The 14,379-nt window shown below is 36.1% G+C and overlaps 1 protein-coding gene across 1 annotated transcript in view; it reads left to right on the forward strand.

Annotated features, from left to right (window-relative positions):
* SLC27A6 (solute carrier family 27 member 6) overlaps nt 1–14,379 on the forward strand; it is a 64,147-nt gene that overhangs the window by 48,975 nt on the left and 793 nt on the right. The window contains exons 6-9 of the mRNA XM_030869730.3: nt 4,991–5,081; nt 7,832–8,030; nt 9,305–9,402; nt 10,556–10,686. Of these exons, the coding sequence (XP_030725590.1) occupies nt 4,991–5,081; nt 7,832–8,030; nt 9,305–9,402; nt 10,556–10,686 (519 nt within the window). The remainder of the gene's footprint in view (nt 1–4,990; nt 5,082–7,831; nt 8,031–9,304; nt 9,403–10,555; nt 10,687–14,379) is intronic.

Raw genomic sequence — 14,379 nt, forward strand, 5'->3', positions numbered from 1 at the left:
GAAAACTTCCTGAAAATAAAGATTTGAATCTTTAGCAAAAGAGCACATTATGTTCCAGGGGGAAAAAGTATGGTACAGAATGATCATCAGGAAATATATATATTCTGGCGAAATTACTGAACGTAAATTAAAGAACCATAAGAAAATGCTAAGGCAGAAAAAGCAAAAGATGTACAAAGTATATGGTGAAGATGGGAAATGTCTCAGGCATCTTTCAAAACAAAAACATTACACTCGGTGCCCCCCCAAAAAGAGCATAATGTTTTCACCTAAGAATTTTAGTTCTAACAAACTTGTCCTACAAGTCTAAAGGCAACAAAGTAGTGTTCTCAAACTTTTAAGAAATCAGAGAATATAATTCCCATGTACTTACAGGAATATACTACTTCTTTATATTCACTGAATGAAAAATTCTAGTGAACCTGAAGATAAAGCAGTTTAGAAATTGAAGGAACCACCTTCAGTTGAAAGGTTTGCTTGAATCCACTTAAATATAGAGGATTGAAAAGCTCTGAATTATGTTTATAGTTCGAATGGAAGTATAAATCCTGACTATAAAAATACTTATAACTAAAAAAAATGAGAATTGTGTGGGAGGAGAGAAGAAGGTATAAGTATTGATTATCTCATCTTTTATGGTGGTAAATCCATAGATACAAAGTAAAGATAAAGTATGAGACTTATTAAAAAGGTTCCTTTTGCTCACATTTGTATAAACTTTTTTTATTGTCTTAAAGTAGGCATCTTTTAGAGACTAAGAAATTTAGCCAACTGTGAAGTTAGAAAACAGTTCACGTGGGACCACCGTCACATCTAACATCAGTTGCAGCTTGGGAGTCCCTAAGACCACCTTTAAGTTTGATAATTCACTGGAAGGAACACAAAACTCACCAAAAGCCATATAATAGTTACAGTTTATTACACCTAAAGGATATAGATTAACATCAGTCAAGGGAAGGAACATCAGTCAAGGGAAGGCCAGGGTAGAATCCAGGAGGGTACCAAATACAAGGCTTCCAGTCGTCCTCTCCTGTGAAGTCAGGAGGATATTACTCTCCTGGAATTGATGTGTGACAATACATGGAGTATTGCCAACTCAGGAAGCTCACCCAGGCTTGATGTCCAGAGTCTTTTGCGGGGGCTCAATCTTTTAAATCTAGTTGGCTGCCTCTGTGGTCAACCTCCACCTCCAGTCCCTCAGGAGGTCAAGCTGGGTGACCCAAAGCCCCAACCCTGCATAACATTATTGGCACGGCTCAGAGACCCACTCTCAATCATAGAGTTACTATCTGGTTGCCCAAGGTCCTTAGGCAAATAAAAAGTCCTGTCCCTCATGACATTGTGAGAAATTATCTCCCAGAAGCTGAGAGCAAAGGCCAGGCCTCTAATTAAATTTGTGGTTAAAGTTAAATTCTTTGACCCCATAGGGACTGGTATCTGTTATGCTAAACACACATTTTAGTTTAACTTTGGTTCCATTTTCTTTTGTTAAATTCAAGAAAATTTAAATTGATTGCATTTACTAGAATGGTGTGGTTTCATTTTTCATAAATTATTTTACTAATCAGTTTCATACCTTTCCCTCTATTGATTTAAATGCATTTGTAATGATTGTTCATCAAATGACTTTCTTTATATATATTTATAATGTTTCCAGTATGCCTGACACAAGTGAGCACAGTGAACAAAACGCACATAAATTCCTGCCCACGTGCAGGTCATGCTCTATTGAGGAAGACAGAAAACAGACGAGATCAATAAATAAAATACAGTCTATAGCACATACTCATTAGTGCAAAAGAGGAAAATTAAACAGGGAAAGGAGATTGTGTGTATGTGCATGTGTATTGGGAGGCGTTTTTTGAAATTTTAGATAGAATGGCCAGGGATCACTTTGTATTGAGAATATATTACACCATGTTAAGAATGGTTTACTTTTGGTTAAAATTTGGGGAAATTTAACTTTTTCTTCTTATTTTTCTGTTTTACTTGATTTTTAAAAAATGATTATTTTTTAAATACAAGTCTGCAAACCATTCAGAAAACTATTCTGTTGCATAATAGTGCATCCTAGAAATGAGTATTCATAATGTCCCAAGTCTATATAATATTACATGTTACTATAGGTATATAAATGTATATTTATGATAGATGATAAGTTTATGAGTGTGTGTGTTTGTATATTTTAAGGGTCTTCTGTTTAAGGAAACAGAGAAACCACCCTTTACCTATGGTGAGGGATAAATGAGCCTGTACTGTATAGGTCAAAGCAATGTAGTATAACGCTGAGGCAAAAAAATCCTGAATTCGAATCACTGTACCTAGGGCTCTAGTTCCAGCTCTGCCACTACTTGACTTTTTGACTTTGACAAGTCACTTTCTTCTGGATTCAAAGTCTACTCATTTATTTATAGAGGAAATAATTTTTGTGTTCCCTTTCTAACTTCTAAATTTACAAATCTGAATATGCAAAAGCATACAGGTATGTGTGGGAACTCCAAGGGCCAGTGTGCACAGTCACATAGATGTATGCTGTACAGTTCTGGGGACCCATTTGTCTAGACTGTTACAAATGAGAACCCCTGCAGCTGTTTTCTGGCCATGTATACCTCTTCCTATACCTATACCTGTACGTGTATGTATACTATACATTTAGGAGATATTGAAGTGTGGCATCTGTTTCTTTATTTGTGTTATTATAACATAACCGTTTTTGTAACCTCATGGGTCCTCTTGAAGGCAGGAAAAAAAATAGAAATTCTTCTAGCTGAGACTTAATGCTCTGATCCAGGCTACTTCTAGAAGGTGCTGTGATATATTTAAATTTCATTTGTACTATAAAATTACTCAATTTCTGACCATGAAGTCCCCTGTATCTGAGAACAGGCGCACTGAACAGTGATTTGGTGTGGAATGAATCTTATCCATGCGTGTGGTTGCCAAATTAATGTAAAAGAAATAATGTTAAAGATGATATTACCAGTTGCTGGGCAAATTTTTCAAAATATAAAGCATGTTAAAACACGAGAGAGTAATAAACAGGACTCTGTTCTAGTTTGGCTGAAATGATAAATGCAGTTCTGGAACCTCTGGAATCTTTCTTTTGACCAGTCATTAGGCAAGTAGCCAATATCCTATTAGCCCAATTACAGACAAAGACCAACAAGATGCAAGCTTGCATTTTAATAAGAATCTTTATGTCAAGAGTAACAATTGTTTTGTTTTGCTGTCTCTTTCATTGGCCCTCATCTTAAAATAGGATAATATTAATTTCTACCTTATAGGGTTTTTGATGATTAAATTAAAAGCTCTTAGCACAGTGACTGAGACAAAGTAAGTACTCAATCAATATTAGTTGCTCTCAGACTTCCCTGGTGGCACAGTGGTTAAGAATCTGCCCGTGAATGCAGGGGATACGGGTTCAATCCCTGATCCGGGAAGATCCCACATGCTGCAGAGCAACTAAGCCCGTGTGCCACAACTACTGAGCCTGTGCTCTAGAGCCCACGAGCCACAACTACTGAAGCCTGAGCGCCTAGAGCCTGTGCTCCACGGCAAGAGAAGCCATCTCAATGAGAAGCCCGCACACCGCAACAAAGAGTAGCCCCCATTGCCCCAACTAGAGAAAGCCTACACGCAGCAATGAAGACCCAATACAGCCAAAAGTAATAAATAAATAAGTAAATAAATAAATTTATAATATATATATATAAGTTGCTCTCATTTGTATTTTAATTCAAACAATGAATTGTGATTGTAGTTACATGTTGACTTTCCTGAGATGTTTGTTTAGTCTTTGATAATAAATTATACTATTACATTTATCTCATTAATTTTATTCATATTTTCCCATTTGTTCTTTATTTGTTTCTCTCCTTCTCCTCATGCTCCTCCTTCTCTCTTTCTCTCTTTTGTTTGTCCTTCCTAATTATTTTTTCTCACTTCATTTTATCACCTCCATTTTAGTTTAGTACGTGCTGGTTCAGCTTAATAAGATTGCTTGTTTAATTGATTGGGAAAACCTCAATTTTCTTATGCATGAAATGAGGGAGTTGGATTGAACCAATCTGCAGTTCTCTCCCAGGGTCAGATTTTGAGGATCTGTGAATCTGCATGACATGGTAATACGAACGTTACAAGAGCAGAGGAGCTGGAAATATTGGGGGTCAAGGAGAGATGTCCAATTAGCTTGTTTCCTGATGTGATGAGGATGTTCCAACAAATTTCCATCTTACACCACAACTGTGTACAGAAGTACTGAGGGTTAGTTTAAGGACATTAAATTGAAAGGCCTGGGGAAAAGGTCTAAGTAAGTGACAAAAACAAGTACTTTTGAGGCATCTAGTCCCTTTACAAGGGATGGTAAGTTAAAATACACAACACAATCCTTGCATTCACATAGTTGACATTTTAGTTCTATTAAAACTTTCCATTTCAAGGGATGTTTGAAAGATTGCAAAAAAGAGAAGGCAAGAAAGTGTCCTCTTAACTATAGTTAGCAGAGTATGTGATTTCGCGCAGGGATTGCTTCCTGGTACTCAAATTAGGGGAGTTCCCTGGCTGGCCAGTGGTTAAGATTTTGATCCCTGGTCGGGGAGCTAAGATCCCACATGCCTCGGGGCCAGAAAACCAAAACATAAAACAGAAGCAATATTGTAACAGATTCAATAAAGGCTTTAAAAAATGGTCCACATCAAAAAAAAGAAAAAACTTAAAAAGAAAAGATTAGAATTAGTAAGGCTTTTCTAAGGTAAGGTGCAACATAAAAGAAGTGAAAGTAAATGCCAGTACATGAGCGCTGGTTACTAACACCTTCAGTTTTGATTTTTAAACATTTATTTAACTTTTTACCAGGAAAGCTCACTTGTTTTAATAAATCCACATTCTAATTCTGTATTTCAATTGACTGAGATTTAAATCTACTACCAGGAGATGTCATTGCACAAATAAATAACTAAATCTTGTTTTTGTTTCATTCTGTTTTTTGCAGCTTTTTTTCGCTTTTGACTTGATAAAGTATGATTTTCAGAAAGATGAACCCATTAGAAATGAACACAGCTGGTGTAGTCGTGTGAAAAAAGGTAAGATTCTTGTATTTGAAGATGTCTCCTCAGGCAAAGTTCTTGAATTTCTCTTTAATTACTGAATTTAGAAGAGAAAGAGTGGTTATTTCTAATATGTGACTTATTTGGAATTTTAATGCAGGTAGAATGGTTTAATTATTAGAAGTTAGAGGCCCCACGTGGGTCACTCAGATGGTAATTACGAAAATTTAAAAGTGATTACTGTGGGCTTATAGTTCTCTTAATCCACCACTCTTACAGTGGCATATGTCTGATGTCCTGTACCACCAAGATATAATATAAAAATGCATGGCAATTTATGATTCTACGTATAGTGGAAAGTGAGACAGACTTTGATTCAAATCTGGGCTCTCACACTTAGAAACTGTCCAACTTTGTCAACCTGTCTGAGTCTCATTTTCTTCATATGCAGAGTAGAGGTAGCAGTGTTTCTTTCGGGCGGTGATTGTTGATACTTTAATGAGATGATGTATGCAGAGCCCTCTGGAGGGCCTGTCATGTGGCCAGTTACCTCCCTCCCTTTCTCTTCTTGCTCCCACTTCCCCTCCACCAGGCTAGTCTTTCTCATAGTTTTGGGTTAGAAATTTTAAGGAAAGCGAGTGCCCCAGTTAACATGCGGCTGCGTATAATCAATCTAGAAAATTAAATGTAGAGATGTGCCCTTAGAATTGGTTTGAGATCCAGTCTGAAAGAATCAGGCCCAAGTTACTTTTTACTGCCTCAGAATATGTTTAAACTACATTTCAGAGATGACTTCAAATATGGAGATAAAGGTCACAGACCCGGGTTTCTTTATTTTGGTTTTGGGGTTTTGTTTTCCTGGTAGCTGAAAGATTGGACAAAAATATAAGCCTTGTCTTTTAAAAAGCAAATTTCCCAATCCTCTGAATTTCAAGAGCATTTATCAAATATCTTTCTCTAATTCAACTCTATAGACAGCATCTAAGAAAAAAGTCACTTCTAAGGAGATTGCAAAGAACTTTATTTAAGCACTCTTTTCTAGTGTGTTTTATTTATTACAATTACAATAATATCTGATATTGGAACTTGAATCCCAGAACTGCTTATGCAACCTCAGGGTTTTTCAAAAACAGATTGTCCCCAAATACCTGCTTTACAATTTTGTAATTCTCATTATGGATTGCTCAATTTTATTTTACATTAAAGCATTTTGTCTTTCATAAAGTATTCCTGGGAGGGAAAGATAAGTATACACTCTGACCTTTTTAAGCATTTGCAATAATTAATTTGTCAGTGAAGAAACTATCACCTGTGTCCTGAAGAAGAAAAATAAAGAACATAAATTTTAAGGGAAATATAAGAGGCTTAGAAAATTCTGAAATGTATATAGGGGGATGTAGATGGATGGGATATGCGAGGCAGGACAGCCTTTGGAGTCAGATGGACCTGGTTAAAAACATTCCAACTTCAACATTTGGCAGCTGTGTAATATTGGGCAAATTACTTTTTCTTCCTCAATTTCACTTGTAAAATGAATACAATATGAGGCCCTGTCTTACAGGTGTGTGATGAGGATGAGATGGGATACATATGTAAAGTGCTCAGAATAGTGACGGGTACCCAGAGAGTGCTCAATAAGTGTAACAATGGCAGTGATTATGCTAACGATGCTAATGATGGTGTCCCTGATGACAGTGACAGTGAGGGGTCCCTGCTGAGTCAGGGCAGGCTAGTTTTGGCCAGTGGTATGTGTGCCCTTGGAACCCATAATGTCCAGAGGAGTGAGAGCAATAAGAATTGAAAAGAGAGTGTTAAAATGACATAAATCGCTTTAGAGTTTGCAGGAATACAGCCTCATCTAACCCATCACATAGATGTTAGTTTTCTTCACAGTGGCCAAAACAAGTCAGCAATGGCCTTGAAATCTTCTGGGGAAGTGATTGCTGGTCCCCTTTGTCTTCTACTCTTAGTAGTTTTTTACCTTGTTGATGGCTGGGCAGTATCTTGATTAACTTGAATAAGTCCGATTAAAAATTATTTTAAATAATGTGTCTAAATGTAATTAAAACTAATAAATTTCGTGGCTTATCTCCTGTCCATTGAGGATTTCCAGAGTAACATGCTAGAGGAATAAAACTTATTCTTAAGCTTCTAATAACATATGTATTAAATCAGAGATAATATTGTACAGAAAAATCATAGGGACTTGAATTTGAGTTCTAGGTCCATTCCTTTTTATCTGTTGGACTTTGCTAACATACTTCCTTCTTCTGGACCCTAGTGCCTTCCCTGTGAAATAGGGATTATAATGATCAATTTCAAAGGATTTCTTTGAAAAATTAATAAGGTGACAGTTGCATTTCTCTTGGGGCTTGCTCCATAGTAAGTGCCCAATAAATAAATATTGCTACCATCATAATCTTATTTAAAATTATTATTGTAGTTGTTATTTATATAATTGTCATTATTATCAGTGTTAGAATCTACATAATCAAAAAAAGTAGCCATTGCTGTATCCACCCAGTATGTAAAATAAATTTAATATTCCTTTCTTTATATTCAAGTTCCTTTTTGTTAGTTTTTCCAAAGTGATTTGTGCTTTGGCAGTCCGTGAAACGGTGTTAGATTTAGGCACCCAGAGTAATTGATGTCAAATATAATAAAAATAAGTTCAGAGGAAAGTAATATAAGCTACACTGGATGTGTTGGTCATATGTAACTTAGGTACATGCGTGGTGTGTGTAATAATAGTTTTAATCAAATCACTGAAAATACCTCTCTCCCAGGGGAACCTGGACTTCTCATTTCTCCAGTGAATGCAAAGAATCCCTTCTTTGGCTATGCTGGAAATAGGAAGCAAACAGAAAAGAAATTGCTTTGTGATGTTTTTAAGAAGGGAGATGTTTACTTTAACACTGGAGATTTAATGGTCCAAGACCAGGAGAATTTCCTTTATTTTTGGGACCGTATTGGAGACACTTTCAGGTATGAAATAGCGTCGGTTGCAAAGCTTGCTCCATGATTGTGAACCCTGCTCTGAGTGAGGCTCTGTGGAAACATTATACACCACCTGCTGCCTACCTTCAGGGAACGGAGAGCTTTTATCTCAATAATGTCTCCCAGTTTAAAAATTCACTGCCCATCTGTTTCTAGATTGAAATATAAGTTACATTTTGATGTCATTTTTGTAATTATCTTAACGAATCTTTTGGGTCCAAATCAGTGAGCTCCTTTTTTTTTAGCATATGATACAGGCAGGCTGATGTGAAGTCTAAATGGTAGGGTAAAAACAGAAAACCAATTTAGTCAAATATGGTCTAATTCTTGACCTAATGGCAAAAATAGTGAAACAGCAAAATTTCCCTTTCTTATATTTGCTTTTTTAATTCCTTAGGGTTATTTTAGGCTTATGAATTTATTTTGCTTTACTAATCAATGACCATAGAACAGTAGAGGACAGACAGTAGACAGTCCAAAAACGTTGAATGAATAAATGAATTATATTTCCTCACCTTCTTTGTGTCATGTTAGGAGGTCACCTTATGTAAAATCTTTTTTTTTTTTTTTTTATGGTACGCGGGCCTTTCACTGTTGTGGCCTCTCCCGTTGCGGAGCACAGGCTCTGGACGCGCAGGCTCAGCGGCCATGGCTCACGGGCCCAGCCGCTCCGCGGCATGTGGGATCTTCCCGGACCGGGGCATGAACCCGTGTCCCCTGCATAGGCAGGCAGACTCTCAACCACTGCGCCACCAGGGAAGCCCGTCAATTCATTTTAATTAAAACATTCATATGCATTAAAAGAGCCAAAGGGGTTAATTCCTAGAAATTAAAGGGGGTCAGTACACCAAAAGACAACTATAGCTTTCCTTTCAGTTTTTTCTATCATTAGAGATAGAGAATGCTTTCTTTGTACTTCACTGTTGTTATATTACAAAACAAAGAGGGATTTATTGTTATCTTATTTTTTATGACATATTAAAAAAAAACCTTTTACAGTAGCAGTTGGTACCAATGAGACACAGATAATGTAATTTTAAATAAAAAACAGATACTGATGTAATTTTAAATAAAAAATAGATACCGACTTTGTTGACTTCTCAAAAAAGTTCTTCCTTAGAAATGTTTTTCATTTTGAAAACTGCCATTATTTTTTATTATTAGGTGCTTGCACAGAGCCAAATGCAAGACACTAAAACTTAAAGCTGGGCACCTCATTCTTCAAGTATAGGTAACTAACTGAAACTTGTTTTTTTGTTTAGATGGAAAGGGGAAAATATTGCAACCACAGAGGTTGCCGATATTGTTGGAATGTTGGATTTCATACAGGACACAAATGTCTATGGTGTGGCTGTACCAGGTATGAATATGTTTCAGGTTTGGAAATGGTTCTCAGAATGTGCCACTTTCCTTTCACTTTGCAACAATTTTATTAACTCAGCATTTCATTTTTCACATATTAAAATAAATATTTTAGTTTTGGGTTGGCAAGTAATGTCCTAGACCAAGCTAGCAAACTTCATGGTCACACCAGGGGAAAGGTACCCACTGCATTTTAATGTATGTGTGTATTTCTAAGCAGATCTTGAAAACTCTGATCAGTGACTCACTGCTAGAATATTTACAGCTTTTCAATGGTCTATTATTTTTCTCTTGAAGACTAGAGTTTATACATACCACTAAATAGGAACATGTTCTAATTTAAATGTTTAATAACACTGACTTGTAGTTAAGTTGAATCTTTTTCAGAAATTATTTTAAAATGTGGTTGGCCTCATTTATCGTTATAAATATGCCTATGAGGATTGTCTCCCGTTGGTGAAAATGGCAAAGAAAAGTGACCAACTTGAAATCACAGGACAGCTATTCCCCTTTACTACCTTTTTTTTTTTTTAAACAAATGACAGTATTTTCCAATTAATGTTTGTAGGTGCAGGGGACACTGAGTGTGGGAATGTTTGGATAGGGGGGCAAAGAAAGAGGATATTAACTCTAATAGACAGGCACTGGGTGCTGGCAAAATGCTACAAGAGATTCCAAAGCCCTGGAAAAAAGGTGGCATGATAAACAGTAAGCAATCTGTGGAATTAGTTGTGGAAATACCTGCCTCTAGTTTCTTAACTTGAATAATACCCTTTATTTTTTGCATTGATGCTTAACATGGACATTTCTCTAAAATATATTTGCCTTTAAAAAAATGTTTCCTCTTAATATTTTATAATAGTGGCAGGATGCATATTATGGGTCACTTATGGTGTTTTCTATTCCATCTATTTTGTTTCTGTAGTTTAAACAATTAAACATAGACTCTGTACTTCCTTTCTCCTAATTCATTTCTAGGGAGTAAATCATATGCCCGGAAAGACCCACTCATTTATGCTACTGTTGCATTGTTATTGCTGCAATAGATTTAATGTCTATATTTGTAACAATTAGTGTGTAATTAACTGGATTTTTTAAAAAGTTCACCTACCACTTGTAAAACTGATGCTATTACAAACTTTTTTTTTCAGATTATGAAGGAAAAGCAGGAATGGCTTCTATAACTTTAAAACCAAATATGTCTTTAGACTTGGAAAAAGTTTATGAACAAGTTGTAACATTTTTACCGGCTTATGCCTGCCCACAATTTTTAAGAATTCAGGTAATTTTACCTACCCATAAAATTTAAGACCAGGAATCTGGAGATGGTTTAGTTATAAAGTAATATTTACCGCTTAGATAATAGGTGCATTTTATTTTTATTAGAAAATTTCAAGAACAATGAAAAACATTGGGATGCTAAAATATGCTATATTTGAAGCCTAATTATAGAAGGGAGGACAATAAAATGCTAGGAAGTCTTTGTCGTTGTCCTACTTGTTGCTCTCCTCCTCTTCAATCAGATAGATGAGGGTCCCAGTGATGGTGGCAAGCCAAACCCAAATCTTACACATGCCTTCATGCTTTGTGAAGACATTTGGTGCTGTGTACCTAAAATTAGGTTCCACCAAGCTGACATCAAAGTGTCTGCAGGATGTGTTTAGACCCTCAGGGCAATTGGCTTTAAGCAATTTTGCCTTTAATTTTTTGTTTGTTTGTTTTTGTGGTACGCAGGCCTCTTACTGTTGTGGCCTTTCCCGTTGCGGAGCACAGGCTCCGGACGTGCAGGCTCAGCAGCCATGGCTCACGGGCCCAGCCGCTCCGTGGCATGTGGGATCTTCCCAGACCGGAGCACGAACCCCGTGTCCCCTGCATCAGCAGGCGGACTCTCAACCACTGCACCACCACGGAAGCCCCTGCCTTTAATTTTTTAGCTTCATTCTGTCCAGTCTCCTTCGGGGACCTTATATTTTGCAGGAATTCTGAACTCACTGGTTTTGAGAGGTGGGCTTTCTCTTGTTAGGCTGCTGGAGTAAAGTCCAATAAAAAGGAAACAAAATTTCTCAGCTCCTGGGTAACTCTGCCTGCTCATTTATCCAGCCATTTATTCATTTAATACTGTGCTCAAATATAATTTCCCAAAGCCAGTCCTCATCATCTCTTAACATCCAATCACATAGAACTTTTCTGGATATGTTTGTCATATCACTGTTACATCCCTGATAGAGCAATAGCTGACTTAATATACTTTTTTAAAGCATTTGCTGGGTAATCCTTGTGGCCAAGTCACTGCTTGGCCAATGAGACACATCATCTAAACTGTCATAAATACATATTCCATTTACATAATATTTTAAGAGCTTTTACATATATTGTCTCATTATTTTCATAGCAGTCCTCTGAAATAATAAAGGTAGCTAAATATAAAAAAGAAGTAACATGGTTTTAATTGAAATTTTTGAAATAATTGTAGATTCACATGCATTTGTAAGAAATAATACAGAGAGATCCTGTGTAAATGATTACAAACAGGATATTGACACTGATACAATCCACTCCATCTTATTAAAATTTCCTCTGTTTTACTTGTACTCATTTGTGTGTATGTGTGTATTAAGCTCTATACATTTTTATTACCTGTGTAGCTTCATGTATCAATGACCATAGTCAAGATATGGACAATTCCACCACCACAAGGCTCCCTCACGTTACCCTTTTATAACCACACCCAGCTCCCTCCTGCCCCTCCCATCTTGCCCCAGAAAGAATGGATTTTAATTCTTAGTAGAGTAGAAAGTTGATGGATCAAATAATATTTTAAACATTTTCCTCCAAGGGCAACTTAAAATTCACTGTCGTTAAGCAGAAGAAATATTTTGTCACAGGACTCCTCTGTAAGATTAAATCAGTCTTGTACAAATTTAGAAAATATTTTAGGATCATTAAACACCTAAAAGAACTTGGCCCATGAGTGTTACGTTTACTACAGTATTTACTATAGTTAGCACTATGAATGACACTTAGTTGGCACTAAAAGTATTATTATTATTATTATTATTTTTTAGAAGATGTTGGGGGTAGGAGTTTATTAATTAATTAATTTATTTTTGCTGTGTTGGGTCTTCATTTCTGTGCGAGGGCTTTCTCTAGTTGTGGCAAGTGGGGGCCAGTCTTCATCGCAGTGCGCGGGCCTCTCACTATCGCGGCCTCTCTTGTTGTAGACCACAGGCTCCAGATGCACAGGCTCAGCAGTTGTGGCTCATGGGCCTAGCTGCTCCACAGCATGTGGGATCCTCCCAGACCAGGGCTCGAACCCGTGTCCCCTGCATTAGCAGGCAGATTCTCAACCACTGCGCCACCAGGGAAGCCCCGGCACTAAAATTATTTAATGAATTATAATAAATGATCTGATATAAGCAATGCAAACATATAAGTTACTTCTGACAAAATGAATAAGACAACTATCTTATTAAAGATCTGTTTAGCACAAATTTAAAAAGGATTCTTTTTAGTAATAAATTTACAAAAAATTTTTAAATGTGATATTACTCAGTATGGCTGAGATGAAATTAAACTGATCCTTTCATTTTGCTTCTGGGAACACAAATTGTTATCATCTCTCTTGAAAATAAGTTGGTAAATATGTGATCGTGCTCTTAGAATTTGCATATATTTTGATTTAGTAATTTCATTTCCAGAAATTTACCCTTAGGACATAATTAAAGATGTACAAATGTTATATATAAAATGTTATTATTTATGTAGTAAAATTTTTTAATATTCTCTATATAAGTTCAAGAATAAGAGTAAGGTTAATTAACATATATAATTAGATGAGATCCTATGAAACCATTAAAAAGTGCCATTTTGATGAAAATTACCTAACCTGGAGAAACATACCAGGTTAATTTTTTTTTTTTTAAAGAAGGCAGACTGTCAAATTGTATAATGTGAACTAATTTTTTTAAAAAGAGAAAAGAATATGTGATTTTACACAGTTACATCTCATTCTGTGATGACAGTGTTGGGTAGAGGATGAGAGCAGGGAAGAAGGTTCAAAGAGAGGTTGACTTAGTTGCATTCGTTCAGAAGGATGCATATAAGTGGCCAAACTATTCATAGAACCTTGTATGGACCCTGCATGTCATCTGACTTAAAACAAGGTTGCTTCCCTATGCCTGAAACTACCACAGAGATAATATCCTTGTCTCCTTTAAATTTCTTAAAGCAAAAATTCTTAAACTTTCTCGATTCATAACGTCTTTAGTGTCTTAGTAATTAATTCATGGCACTCTTGGGCCAAAACAAATACCTAAACATTCATTTATTCAGTACTTAGGGCAAAGCAAAATAACTATTTAGGTCTAATAAATTAGTTGCTGTTTGAAAAAATAATGCATATAAATGGAAAGAAAAATGCTTTTATTTCATATTTAAATAACCACATGTATTAAGGAGATGTAAGTTGGGCATTGCACAGCTCCTCAAATGTTGGAATGAGATTGTGCTGAACAGGGCCAGACTAATTCCATAGTCCACCTTGACTTTTGGTTATACTTGCTTTTTATCATAGCAACCACCAAAAACCCTGTTTCTCAAAGATATGACATCATTGAAAACAATGTATCATAAACTAATATTGAAACTGAACTACCTTGACCAAGTAGTTGGTAGTGTGACAACAGATGTCACTGGGTTTACCTTGAAAAATTTAAATATCCTATGGGGACTCTGGCAATTCACTGAGGTACTATGAGGCACCTCAGTGCATAGTTTGGGAACCCAAGTTTTAGATCATTCCTTACCCCCTCTGGTTCTTGCAGTATTCTGCCTTATGGAATAGATTGCTGTCTTTTATAGCTTTTATCTTCTTGCCGTCTAGTAGCGTTCTTAGTACATAATATTGCCTTGACATTGGATTGAAGAGATAAACCTATATGTTTTAGACATATTTGTAATCAGTTATTAACTATGT

This window comes from Globicephala melas, chromosome 3 (genome assembly GCF_963455315.2).
Source record: "Globicephala melas chromosome 3, mGloMel1.2, whole genome shotgun sequence".
NCBI classification, from domain to species: Eukaryota; Metazoa; Chordata; class Mammalia; order Artiodactyla; family Delphinidae; genus Globicephala; species Globicephala melas.